General features: G+C 43.6%; 2 protein-coding genes across 3 annotated transcripts; both read left to right on the top strand.

Moving 5' to 3' along the window:
- Positions 1-7,260: 7,260 nt before the first annotated feature.
- Positions 7,261-8,817, top strand: LOC147452373 (uncharacterized). The gene is made up of 3 exons (XM_086518087.1): positions 7,261-7,478; positions 7,580-7,873; positions 8,068-8,817. The coding sequence occupies exons 1-3, from the start codon at positions 7,410-7,412 to the stop codon at positions 8,815-8,817; spliced, it is 1,113 nt and encodes a 370-aa protein (XP_086374213.1). The 5' UTR covers positions 7,261-7,409.
- A 29-nt stretch (positions 8,818-8,846) lies between these two features.
- LOC147452372 (uncharacterized) lies at positions 8,847-11,784 on the top strand. 2 transcript variants are annotated; one of them, XM_086518085.1, is made up of 2 exons: positions 8,847-10,833; positions 10,941-11,784. In XM_086518085.1, exons 1-2 carry the CDS (start codon positions 8,847-8,849, stop codon positions 11,321-11,323), a joined length of 2,370 nt encoding a protein of 789 aa, XP_086374211.1. In that variant the 3' UTR covers positions 11,324-11,784. The 2 variants fall into 2 exon arrangements, with proteins under 2 accessions (XP_086374211.1, XP_086374212.1); XM_086518086.1 differs by having other exon boundaries at positions 8,847-10,856; positions 10,941-11,145.
- Positions 11,785-12,335: the final 551 nt, after the last annotated feature.

The raw sequence follows: 12,335 nt of genomic DNA, 5'->3' as shown, positions 1-12,335 counted from the left end.
ACCTAAATCTAATATAATATAACGTAAATCTAAATCTAGCGTAAATAAACGTAAATCTAGTTAAAAATAAATCTAAATCTAATTTAATGTAAGTCTACATATAACCTAATCTTTAACGTCTTTTAAGATAGTTTCCTACGACGTTATAACTCTCTTCTTCTTGTGTGTGTGCGCGTGTGTGGATGTGTGTGCCAATAAAAAGAGATAAATGGTATAACCTTTCTATCACCCATGCCAAGTATGATAGATTGATTATGCCATTTCCCTCTTGAATAATAGGTCTTGAGTTCAACTCCTCGTCGGCTAGATCTTTAGGTCTTTTAATTTTAATTAGTTTCCTACGACGTTAAATTAGTTTCTCTCTCTTTCTCTCTCAATGTGTGTGCGTTTTTTTGGATCGTATGCATGTTTTCTCTCTCTTTTCCTCTCTCAATGTGTGCGTTTTTTTTTTATGCATGTTCTCTCTCTCTTTTCCTCTCTCAATGCGTGCGTTTTTTGTTTATGCATGCTCTCTCTCTCTTTTCCTCTCTCAATGTGTGTGTGCATTCTTTGTTTATGTATGTGTGTGTGCGTTTTTGTTTTTGTTTGTACTCTCTCTCTCTCTCTCTCTCTCTCTCTCTCTCTCTCACTCAAAAACACTATGTGTGTGTGTGTATGTGTGTGTGTGAGAGAGAGAGAGAGGGAGAGAGAAAGAGGGGAAGAGAACATGAGAATGAGGAGAGGGAAGGAGCATACCTGGCTCTCCTTCCTCTCCTCGTGTGTGTGTGTGTGTGTGTGTGTGTGTGTGTGTGTGTGTGGAGAAGAAAAAGAGAGAGAGAGAGAGAGAGAGGGAGAGCATTACCTGCTCCTTGCTTGAGGGCGCCGAAAAACTCAGATCTGAGATCTGAGTTTTTGGGCGCGCTCGGTTATTTTTTTAGCCTAGCCGGCGTCGCTATGAGCGTCTCAAATTTCTTTGTAAATTTGCGACGCTCATAGCGACGCCGGGAATTTTTTTTTTAGCGTCGCTGTGTGAGCGCCGCTAATATGAATAGCCTCTTGTAGTGTACACCAACACTCTTGGCTATGGAGTGCAAATCCATCCAAGAGCCATGCTTCAATGCTTGAGCTTGCCATCTCCTTCTTCTTCATTACTATGCTATTATGTATGCTAGCAACAAGAGTATGATAAGTGAGGAACTAATTCTTTCTCTTACGAAATGTTTCTTCTTCCTCTTCCCTGCCCTCATTCCCTGCTAGCTCTCTCCACCTTTGAAGGTGTTTGAGGTCTTGGGACTGAGGCTTGGGATAGTTAAAGCTTTCTTCAAGTTTATGTTATGTTTGTGATGCATGAAGCCTTCCATCTTCATGGCATCACCTAGGTCACAAGGAACACAAAGACTGTATTGTAACAAGTCTCTCTTTATGGGAGAAATCATAATACAAATGCCTATTGGAGGGGGGACCGGCTCCACATAAATCCGGTCCTCAACTGTTGTCATGTTCTCTAAACTCTCTCTCTTGCAAAAGTATTGTCTATGCCAAGTTAACTAATTGCTATGATTATGTTGCTATCTTCAATTATGTCAATCCGCTATGCTCACAAAATCATTTCTTGAAAGTACTCTCATTAAATTCCGCTACTCTCAAATTGAATAGGCAAATTCCATTACAGTGTGTAAGTAGGATTACACTAAATCTAAGTTCTCTCGAGCGTTTAAAGACAAATTAGAATTTCTGAGGCAAATCTCAAAATTTTATAAGGGGGGTTACACTAAATCGAATTGAGGCATAGTGCTTTCTCCTAAAAACTTACAAAACTTGCATATGAGAAATTTTAAGGGTAATTTGATCATATTTGAAGGCTTTTACACTCAATTTCTCTATACTTTGTAGGTTTTCTCACCTTCAATGTATAATTTAGAGATAAATTTCAAAATGTACAATGGGATTACATCTATACTATATATGAAGCAGCTTAAAATTTTCAAGAAAGGAGAGACCCTCCATGTGTCACATTCTGCTTCATTTCAAAGAGAACCTTTAGAAAACATTTAATTGAAAATGAAAAAGTGAAGAATAAGTACTAGGATGGTAGATCCTCCCAACCTTAATTTATGCACACTTTGACCCCGAACATTTTTGCAAGTACACTATATTTCTATCAAGGACCCATCTTCTTCTTCTCAGCAAGACGCTTCCTCCTCCTTGATGAAAGCCATTTGCAATTAGAGATAAATCTCAAAAAATTTAGATGGGATTATACTAAACCTAAGTTTTTTCCTACAATCGTTGTGGGTGTCCTAACATTCAAATTAAATCTTACGAGTATGTGGCCCTTTCTATGAATGGAGAGAGAGAGAGAGAGAGCCTTTTCTTGGCACCCAATCCACTCTCTTTCTTTCTTTGCCTTGGTCCCCCCCCCCGGGCCTTCCAAGCCCTTTCCTTATGTGACATGGAAAGGGTCTCCAAGGTACATTAGAGATAATTGAGAAAATTTGTAGGTGGGATTATACTAGACCTAGGATTTTCTTGACCACTGGGGTACACAATAGATTCTGCCATTATTCAATAGTCCATTATCTATACTATTTATAATGGAGTTTGAAAAGTTAAAGGAAGGAGAGACCTCCACATGTTGCTTTTTGGTTGATTTGCATGGCCTGATGGATCAACACCAAAATTGATTTGTTGAGTCGTCCTCCTTACCATAAACACATTAAAGAGCCTTTGAAAATTGAGTGAAGTTGTTCAGATTCTATGTGATTCCATCATTTTTCAATGACCTGTAATTGTGAAAATTGTACGCATGACAACCTGTTGTCAGCCTCTGTGTGTGTGTGTGTGTGTGTGTGTGTGTGTGTGTGTGTGTGTGTGTGTGTGTGTGTGTGTGTGTGTGTGAGAGAGAGAGAGAGAGAGAGAGAGACCGAGACCACCAGACTATGAAATTCACCATTTTTCCACAATGTGCAGATTGTAGAAGTGTGTGTGTGTGTGTGTGTGTGTGTGTGTGAGAGAGAGAGAGAGAGAGAGAGAGAGAGAGAGAGAGAGAGAGAGAGAGCTCTACCACTAGCAAGTATACATAGAAAGAGAAAGAGTGAGGTGGGTTATTGGGACCAAGATCAAGACAAAGAACTTGATCACGATAGCTACTAATGATTATGTAGAGGTAAATAGGAGACAAGCACTGTCCATTGGTGGGGAGTGCTTGGTAGTAGAAGATGGGTGCTCAACGCAGTAGGTGTACATGGGTTTTCTTGAGCCATCAAGAGTTTGGTATGGTAGCAAGAGAGTCAAGAGATAATGGCATAGGTGGGAGCAGTTGTAGCCACAACTCGGACAGACTGTGTGTGTGTGTGTGTGTGTGTGTGTGTGTGTGTGTGTGTGTGTGTGTGTGTGTGTGTGTGTGTGTGTGTGTGAGAGAGAGAGAGAGAGAGAGAGAGAGAGAGAGAGAGAGATGTAGGAGCCCATTCCATTGACCAAACTTAGGGATGCATTCTTCTCCATGCTCTCTCTCACCCCGCCCATCGGCAACGATGGCACTTCCGTGTACATTAGAGCACTGTGGGCGTTGACATATTGAGAGATTTATTTGCAGGTTATGATGGTGATGTAATAATTGAAGCAAAAGGTTAAAATGGGTCCTTTTCTTGCAATGGTGAATACAAAACTACCTTTATTGGGGATGCAAGGATGCAGAGCATCTTAGGATTGGATGCATTTGGGCTTCTTCTATGGCTAGCAATGTTGTTTTAGCTTGTAGGATCCATTGCCACCGACTACTTTAGCTTCACATATTGGGAGAAGTTGTAGATGTTTAAATCTATCCCAAGGCATGTGTGTGTGTGTGTGTGTGTGTGTGTGTGTGTGTGTGTGAGAGAGAGAGAGAGAGAGAGAGAGAGAGAGAGAGAAAGAACATGATTTTAAATAACATAGGAACAATCCAAAAAAGGGATATTGATGTGTGTGGGTATGTGTGTATGTGTGTGCATGCCCACGTGTGAGGAGAATGAAATTGTAGTCCTTGGAATCACCCTAGGAAGATAACAATGCCTCTCTCTCTCTCTCTCTCTCTCTCTCTCTCTCTCTCTCTGACTTCGTGTGTGTGTGTGTGTGTGTGTGTGTGTGAGAGAGAGAGAGAGAGAGAGAGATCCAATAACCATGTTTTTTCTTGTCGTAGCAGCGCGTGGGTCACATACTAGTACACATTATGCCCCTTAGAAACTTAAGAGCATGAGCATCATACCCTACGTAAGTGCTCAAACTTTGATCACATCAAACTTGCTTTTCTTACATTTTAGCCCGCCAACCCATGGCCTACATTTCTTTCTCTTGCAGAAACTTCATGGATTCATTTTGTCGATTGTCACCATTATATCCATAGCCTTCAGGCATGCTACATATTGTATTTGGTCCCATAGGTCAATCTAACCTTTAAGGACGATGACTCTCTCTCTCTCTCTCTCTCTCTCTCTCTCTCTCTCTCTCTCTCTCGAACTTTGTGGTCATTGTGATTGTTTTTACAATATTAAAAATCCCACCCTCCTCTCCCTCCTTGAGAAAGTATGCAAACATGTAAGCACTTGCATTTAAGAAACAAAATTTATCGGCCACATATTTTAGGTCTCTTGTGTACTTCTTCTTCTTCTTCTCTCAATGCATGGACATGAGAGCTTTCTTCTTTCTCTCAATCTCTTTAAAGAAATACAAACTTGGATAAATCTCTAAATAAAAATATCAATATTGGTTTTAAAAAAAAACCTTTTGAGAAGATAAAGCCAAATATTTTTTCAAAAATATTTTTCTATTAAATAACTAAATCTCCATTAAAACCTCCTTTTTTTTTTAACGTGCATTTACACTCAATACATTTATTCTATCTAGAGTAGAAAGTCTTTTGACTTTACATTGTCAAAGGTTTTTCATTTCCTACAAACTTATGGTGACATCTGAGGTTTAAATCTTACCCTATTCTTGAAACCTACAAATGCTTCACTTTGACACAAAATCAATGACAATGTCCTTTTTCTCACTAGCTAGGGTAAAGGGGCCAATAAAAAACCACCCCCCTTTAGGAGGACTGTCGGGGCCAGTTTTTTTGTGCACTTTCGGCCCATTGTGAGACACAAATGGGTGAGAGTTGGGGTGGACAATGTAGCCAACTTGCAATCGTGGCCATTAGATCTTGGGTTCAAGCCTTGTTGGCACAATCGCTCTAAATGCCCCCCCATTCTGCTTTCCTATTTACACCCATTTTTTATACACATAAAAAATGTTGTGCGGGCGTTCTTCGCCTGTATAAATGCAACTTGATTCCAGATTTTTGCTGCTGGTAGAGACGATCTAGATCTTCATTTTGAGCATCTAAGCACTCGATTCTATTTAGCGTGCTTTCTGGAGTGTGTGTTTCCTCTTAGGTGGCCTTAAGTTGGCCCCTTTACCCTAGGAGAAAAGTTTTTGAAAGTTTTTGGTGAGCATTTTTTATGACTATCACGATATTCTAGGGTCGCAATGAGTCAGACAAGCCACGACATCAAGTAACACAACATTAAGGGGGCAGGGTGGGGGAGGGGATCAATGACCCGAAAGTGCACGCATGAAGGCCAAGGCGGATTGACCCGAAGCAATACAAAAATCATGGCAAAATTAAACCCTGGAAACTCAAAAAATGTCCCCTCTCATCATCTGGTTTTGAACCTAGGTCCTCACCGCCTAGGACTTGCGACACATGGGCTAGCCAACTAACCTACGTGCACATGTTGTACCCCTACCCATTTTTATAATCCTTTATTGTAAGCCAACATGTATTAGTTTTAAAAGCCATCTCACGTTTGTGATCTCCTTTGTCGTTGTGCATGGACTTCGCGACCCTTGATCCCCTTATCCCCCCCTCTTTAATGCTATGTGTCAACATCTGAGAGGTGGGAGACTTTTTTGGAGGGTGGTTGAACCACCCTACAATCAAGGGGCTCTTTTCATGTTGGGGGCCCTTGTTAGCAAGCCTAGAGGTTGATCTTTTTGAAATGGGGGATGTATGTGCCTAAGATTATGAAAAATGTCTTCATTAAAGAGAATCTAAGTGAGATCTTGTGTGGCCAACGATGAAATAACACTTGAAAGGAGAGGTGGGACCATGTGGACCGTCGAAAGGTAATTGAGAGATGTCAATGAACAAGGAGGCCTGCAGACAGCTCACGAGCGCTACAACGCAAAGACCACATACGTGGGAATTGGTTATTGTGCAGCAAGCATGCCGGGATAATCTTTTCTCATTACCATGGCTTGAACGTTGCAAATAAGCTGGAATTGCGGTTCATTTACACGAGACAGTGGTTATATATTGGGGTGCTTGCCCCCGTGGCAAAGCTGGTTGCTAGTCTAGCTGAGCAGACAATAGCCGGTTAACTAAACTGGAGGTCAATGCAGTGCTCATACGGCTCGATCTCGGCACCCAGGTGACAAGAGGTTGATGCTCTACCGCTACGCATGCAAGCACGCACATGCTGCATACCTTAGAGCTATTGTACATAAGGTAACTGAAGTGCTTGCCCCCACCAAAATGTGTGTGACCGACCCACTCGGTCACCTGCACCTACACGGGGGCAAGCACCCCAATATATAACTATTTCCGTTACACGAGTAGCAGAGAAAGCCTAACTTCACCAGGCTAAGTTTGATCCCTGCTTGAGGCACGTCACGCTCAGGGGCGAGTTTGATTCTTCTCCAAACCTTTTACAAGGTAAAGTCCTCATAGGGGGAGCGATGGGATTGGCAGGAATCTGTGTAGAAATGAATAAAATAAGGAAGTTGCTAGGCGCAGATGCTTTTTTGAGGGCACGAAGGCAGCCCTCAAAGCCTTCACACTATCTTGCACACGAATAACTTCAAACGGGATCGACGACTGAGGTGATTTGGGCCGTCAGATGCACATTTGTAAATTCGGGATATTTGGTAAAATCGGAGAGAAAAGTAAATTCAGGTAGGCTTGTAAATTCGGGTCAATCCGCACCCATGTCTTGAACCCCTGACCTCTCCACCATGAGCCATGTGCATTAACCACTATGCCCTCACGTGTACATTGAAATATAGGGAATTCGAGTATGTCATATCGTAAATGTGAGCCGATTAGTAAATTCGGGGCAACATCAGATCTGACGGCCCATGATTGACACGCCCCGTGTTTTCCTCCTCCACCATTGATCCCATTTGAGCATGCCCATGCAGCGTGAATACAACCCTAGTCATTGTCGACTAATGGGGTGATAGTCATAGCAGTGATAGCACCTGGGTGGCTCACCTCGACAGACGACTGGCTGCCCTATTGACATAAAGTGGACAAGGAGTGTTGGAACTGGAGCGGGGCGATCGGGGTTTGTTGTATTGATGAATTAAGTGCTGCGATAACCACCAGTTCCCGTTGGTTATCTAATGAAATGGAAGGTTCCTGCAAATTCAACGTTCTTCTAGCTCTGAGGGTTCTCTTCCTACCCATCACCCTCCTGGTAAGTTGCCTGCAACTCTTCAGATTCTAATATCTGTTCCTTGCTGCTATGTATTCAATTATCTGCTTGCTCCATCCATGGCTATTGCTTATGCAATGCAGGGGTCTGCAGCCTTGGTGGGCACCAACCCTAGCAATGGTTTACCTGAGACAACGGAAGTGGCCGCCCTTCTCACGTTCAAAACTCAATACATCTCCAAGCAAGCTCAGCGTCTCTTGCACTCGTTAACACCACTGCCATTTGTGATTCATGGCTGGGCATTGTCTGCTCCGAATCTCGCCGCCACATTCAGGAGATCAACCTATCTGGCGTTGGGCTCTCCGGCACCATCGCGCCACACATCGGCAACCTCAGCTCCTTGTCCACTCTTGATCTCTCCAATAACTCCTTCTCAGGTAGCATACCCCCCCAGCTCCAGGGCTGCTCCTCGCTCAAAGTGCTCGATCTTCGGATTAATTTGCTGCAAAGTCCCATCCCTCTATCCCTTGCCTCCATTCATTCTCTCCAATCGTTAAACCTGTGCAAAAACAGCTTCAAAGGCCCTATCCCACTTGCTTCCTTCATGAATGGCAATGTGACACGTCTGCAGTATTTGGGTCTTTGCCATAATGCATTCACAGGCTCTATGCCCGCCGATATGGGCTTGCACTTACCAGACCTACAGTTTCTGCTCCTATGGCAGAACAATCTCACAGGGAGCATTCCCCCGAGCTTGGGCAATTGTTCACAGCTGATACACATTCAAATCCATGCCAACAAGCTCAAAGGACCGATCCCTGTCCAGCTAGGGAGATTAAGCAAACTTGAGTCTCTCTACCTCTATGAGAACACACTTACAGGGGCCATACCTGCAAGCTTAGTCAATTGCACTGGCCTTACAGAGCTTTCACTGTCAAGCAATCATCTCACTGGTCGGATTCCTTCGCAATTGGGCTTACTGCCAAACTTGCGATATGTCGTCATGTTCATGAACAGGTTAGAAGGGTCTATTCCACCAAGCTTCGGCAATTGCACTGGCCTTACGGTGCTTTCCCTTCCAGAGAATCAACTCACAGGACATATTCCTGCCGAGCTTGGTTTGCTTCCCGAGCTCCAATTGCTGCTTCTGTGGGCCAACAATCTCACAGGGCCTATTCCATGGAGCTTAGGAAATTGCACTTACTTATCTAGTTTGCAACTTCACACAAATCAGCTCTCAGGTTCCATCCCAAGCCACCTCGGTTCGTTACGTAGAATCCAAGCCCTATACCTGCATGAGAACAACCTCACTGGAGAATTCCACCGAGCTTGGGAAACTGCACGAACATTACCAGCCTTCAACTCAGCTTTAACCAGCTGACAGGCCCCATCCCAGCCGAAATTCGGTTCATGACCCAGTTGAACTACCTTAATCTGCCCAAAAACCAGCTTTCTGGCGGCATTCCGCGGGGTCTTGGGAACTGCACACAGCTTGCTGTTATTGGGCTTGCCTTCAACCAGCTTTCTGGTTTCATCCCTGAAGAGCTCGGCAACGGGCTAAGTAAACTTCAGGCTTTGCATATATATGGAAACAACCTCACAGGAATGATACCATCCAGCTTGGGCAATTCCACCAAACTTCTTAGTGTTGATCTAGGTTTTAATCAGCTTAGTGGCACTATCCCTGCTGAGCTCAAGAGTTGGAGTCTGCTTGAAATGCTTAGCCTTCCGTGGAATTACCTGTCCGGCCCTTTAGAGATTCTTGATTTCAGAAACTTCACCCAACTCTATTCAGCAGAGCTACAATTCAATGAAATGAGCGGCTCCTTGTCGAAAATCGCCTTCACAAGATTACGACAGCTTCAATACTTGGATGTCGGCAGCAATCGCTTCACAGGTGAGATTCCATGGGACGCCATCAGTCTTTGTAAGTCTCTCTTTAATCTGTCACTGGCTAACAACCATCTCACTGGCAAAATTTCGATGGATTTGGAGAAGCTTGAGAACTTGAAGTACTTGTACCTGCAAGGGAACTTGCTCCATGGTGGGATTCCTGATCTCGGAGGCACCAAGTTAAAATTACTAGAACTAGATTTGTCTATGAATCAGCTGAATGGCTCGCTACCTTTGAACCTCGCTTCAGTTGTGAGTGAATTAGCAGGTGCTTTGTCTCATAATAGGTTCTCTGGTTTTTTACCTCTGTGGTTGGGGCAGCTAGTAATGGCTCAAAGCATTGATCTATCCAATAACCACTTTTCTGGTGCCATACCTGAGGGTTTGGGTGAGTGTATAGCACTCACCGTGCTTGATGTTTCTAGGAACCAGCTTAGTGGAGAGTTGCCCCTTCAATTAGGCAATTTGGATTATCTTGTTACCTTAAACATGGCCTTCAACAATCTTTCAGGGGAGTTGCCATCTTTCCTCAGCACCAAACTACCCCGCCTACGACACCTCAATGTATCATTCAACAATTTCACAGGCTTCATCCCTCAACATGAGAAAGGGGTCTTCAGGTATCTCAATGCCAGCTCCTTCTTAGGGAATCCAGGACTCTGTGGGCCATTGCTTAACAAGGAATGTAGCACTGTGTCTTTCACAAGAGATCGCCACCGCAGCGGTATTTGGCTCACCAACTGGAGGGGAATTTTTTTGATGACTCTTGCTTTATCCTTGGCCTTGGTATTCGTCCTGATCCTCCTCGTGGTAATATGCTATCGCAGATCTGCGCATGCGGAGACACAGCTTGTCGATCAAGATACAGAAATGTCTTACAAGTTCTCAGTCGGAAGTGTTGCGGCAAAGCGATTTTCAGCTCAAGAGCTCTTCAAAGCAACGCAGGGCTACTCTGAGGTTAACCTTCTGGGGCAAGGTGGGTCTAGTGTAGTGTTTAAGGGAGTACTTGAAGATGGGAATTCTGTGGCTGTGAAGGTGCTCAAGGATGTGGGCAAGGGCAGCTCTCATGAGGCATTCTTGCGAGAGACGCAAATTCTGAGTAGATTGAAGCATCGAAGCCTCGTCCGGATTCTGGGGTCTGTCCGCAACCTGGATGTTCAAGCGCTCGTGCTCGAATACATGGGAAATGGCAGTTTAGAAACCTACTTGGACATGCACCGGCAGCATATGAGTGCAGATGATTACATGATACTCAGAGGACCATTCACCTATTGGGAAGCACTGTCTGCAGTAGCCATGGATATTGCTGAAGCCTTGAACTACCTACATCATGACTATGGTGAACCCATCATTCATGGAGATGTAAAACCAAGCAACATTCTCTTCGACGCGGATCTGAAGCCTCGGCTTGCAGACTTTGGGCTTGCAAAACTGGTGAAGAGAGAAGAGGGAGCTCTCACGTTAAGCTCAAGTTTCAAAGGGTCCATCGGCTACATGGCACCAGGTCTGAGTATACTCTATGGATGTGTGAGTATACCCTGTGCATACATTTATGTGGGCTTCAAGAGGCACTTGCTGATGGGTCTTTTGTTTCGATGGCATGTTTTGCAGAATATGCATATGCGGCTCGGATCACAACGAAGGTCGATGTCTATGGCTATGGAGTTGTTCTCTTGAGGATGCTGACCGGGCTTAGCCCTACGCACAGCAGTCTAGATGGGCAGACTCTTCATGAGTGGGTCAAAATGAAGCTCCCGGTGGATCAGGACGGCATTGCAAACATTGATGCAGAGCTGCTAGATGCAGCTCTGGTGCAGGTTGCTAGTGACACATGCACAAAATTGGTAGACCAGCTTCTGAAAATAGGTTTGGCATGCACAGCTGATCGTCCTGAGGATCGTCCCACCATTCACCAAGTCCTGGATCTCATCACATCCTACCAGTACCAAAAGGATCTCTCTCATGTGAGAGACCAAAAGAGAATCAAAGCTTGAGGAGGTAATATGCAAAATCTATCCCATTGACTAGAGTAATTCTCTCTAGGCCTTCTCAAAGAGGAAAATTATAGAAAGTTGACCAATTTTTTTCACATTTTTAAAACTATTTTTATAGAATTCTAGGCGGATAATTCCCCTTTTCTCTTACTCCTTGAATCGGCCTTGTTGAAGTTTCAAGCGGCACAATTGTAAGCTGAGAGACTTTTCCCGAACACTCATTTCAGGTTAATGTCAAGGGGTTGAGGGCCTCCCTATGTGATGCATCATATGCCTTTCTTTTGTTGGCACTGCCTTTTGAGAGAAAGATAGTGACTATATCAGAGCCCATGCAAAGCAGATACCAAATTAAATCTTTTAATTTCTATTTGGTAAGATGCTGGTATAACCTGTCTATCATCCAAGTGTGGTAGATTGGTTATGCCATTTCCCTCTTGAATAACAGGTCTTGAGTTCAACTCTCCTTGTCGGGTAGATCTTTAAGGTCTCTTGGGATAGTTTCCTACGACGTTAAAATTCTCTTGTTCTTCTCTCTCTCTCTCTCTCTCTCTCTCTCTCTCTCTCTCTCATGGATTCTAGTAGTAGGAGTATTTTTGTTCTAGTTCTTTTGTACCCTGACATGGTATCAAATTCACTATTTTGTAACGGATTGGTCTCATAGGTCATTTTGGCCTTTTGAAGACATTAATATAACATTTCATCTCTCTCTCTCTCTCCAAATGGAAAGGCAATGCCACCATATTTGCCTTGTTTAAGCATGCAAAGGGTCCCTCTTAGATTTAATGGGCCATGTGAGTTTCTCATGTTCTAGAAGTCCCCACTCAAGGGTTCACCTTGTTCCGTTGTGCTTTGTGTTCCCTTAAACCTCAAAAGGACACAAGGCTCCCTTTGTTATTTCTCATGTTATAGAAGGCCCATGTTTTCCTTCCTAAACATTAGCTATGAAGCCAAATCAGTCGTCTTTAACTTAAGTTTATTATGAAAACATAAATGTGACAATTAAGCTAACTCT

Source organism: Adiantum capillus-veneris, chromosome 8, assembly GCF_014529385.1.
Source record: "Adiantum capillus-veneris isolate H3 chromosome 8, ASM1452938v2, whole genome shotgun sequence".
Lineage (NCBI taxonomy): Eukaryota > Viridiplantae > Streptophyta > Polypodiopsida > Polypodiales > Pteridaceae > Adiantum > Adiantum capillus-veneris.
The sequence above is the reverse complement of the archived record's forward strand: the minus strand, read 5'-3'. Positions and strand labels throughout refer to the sequence as shown.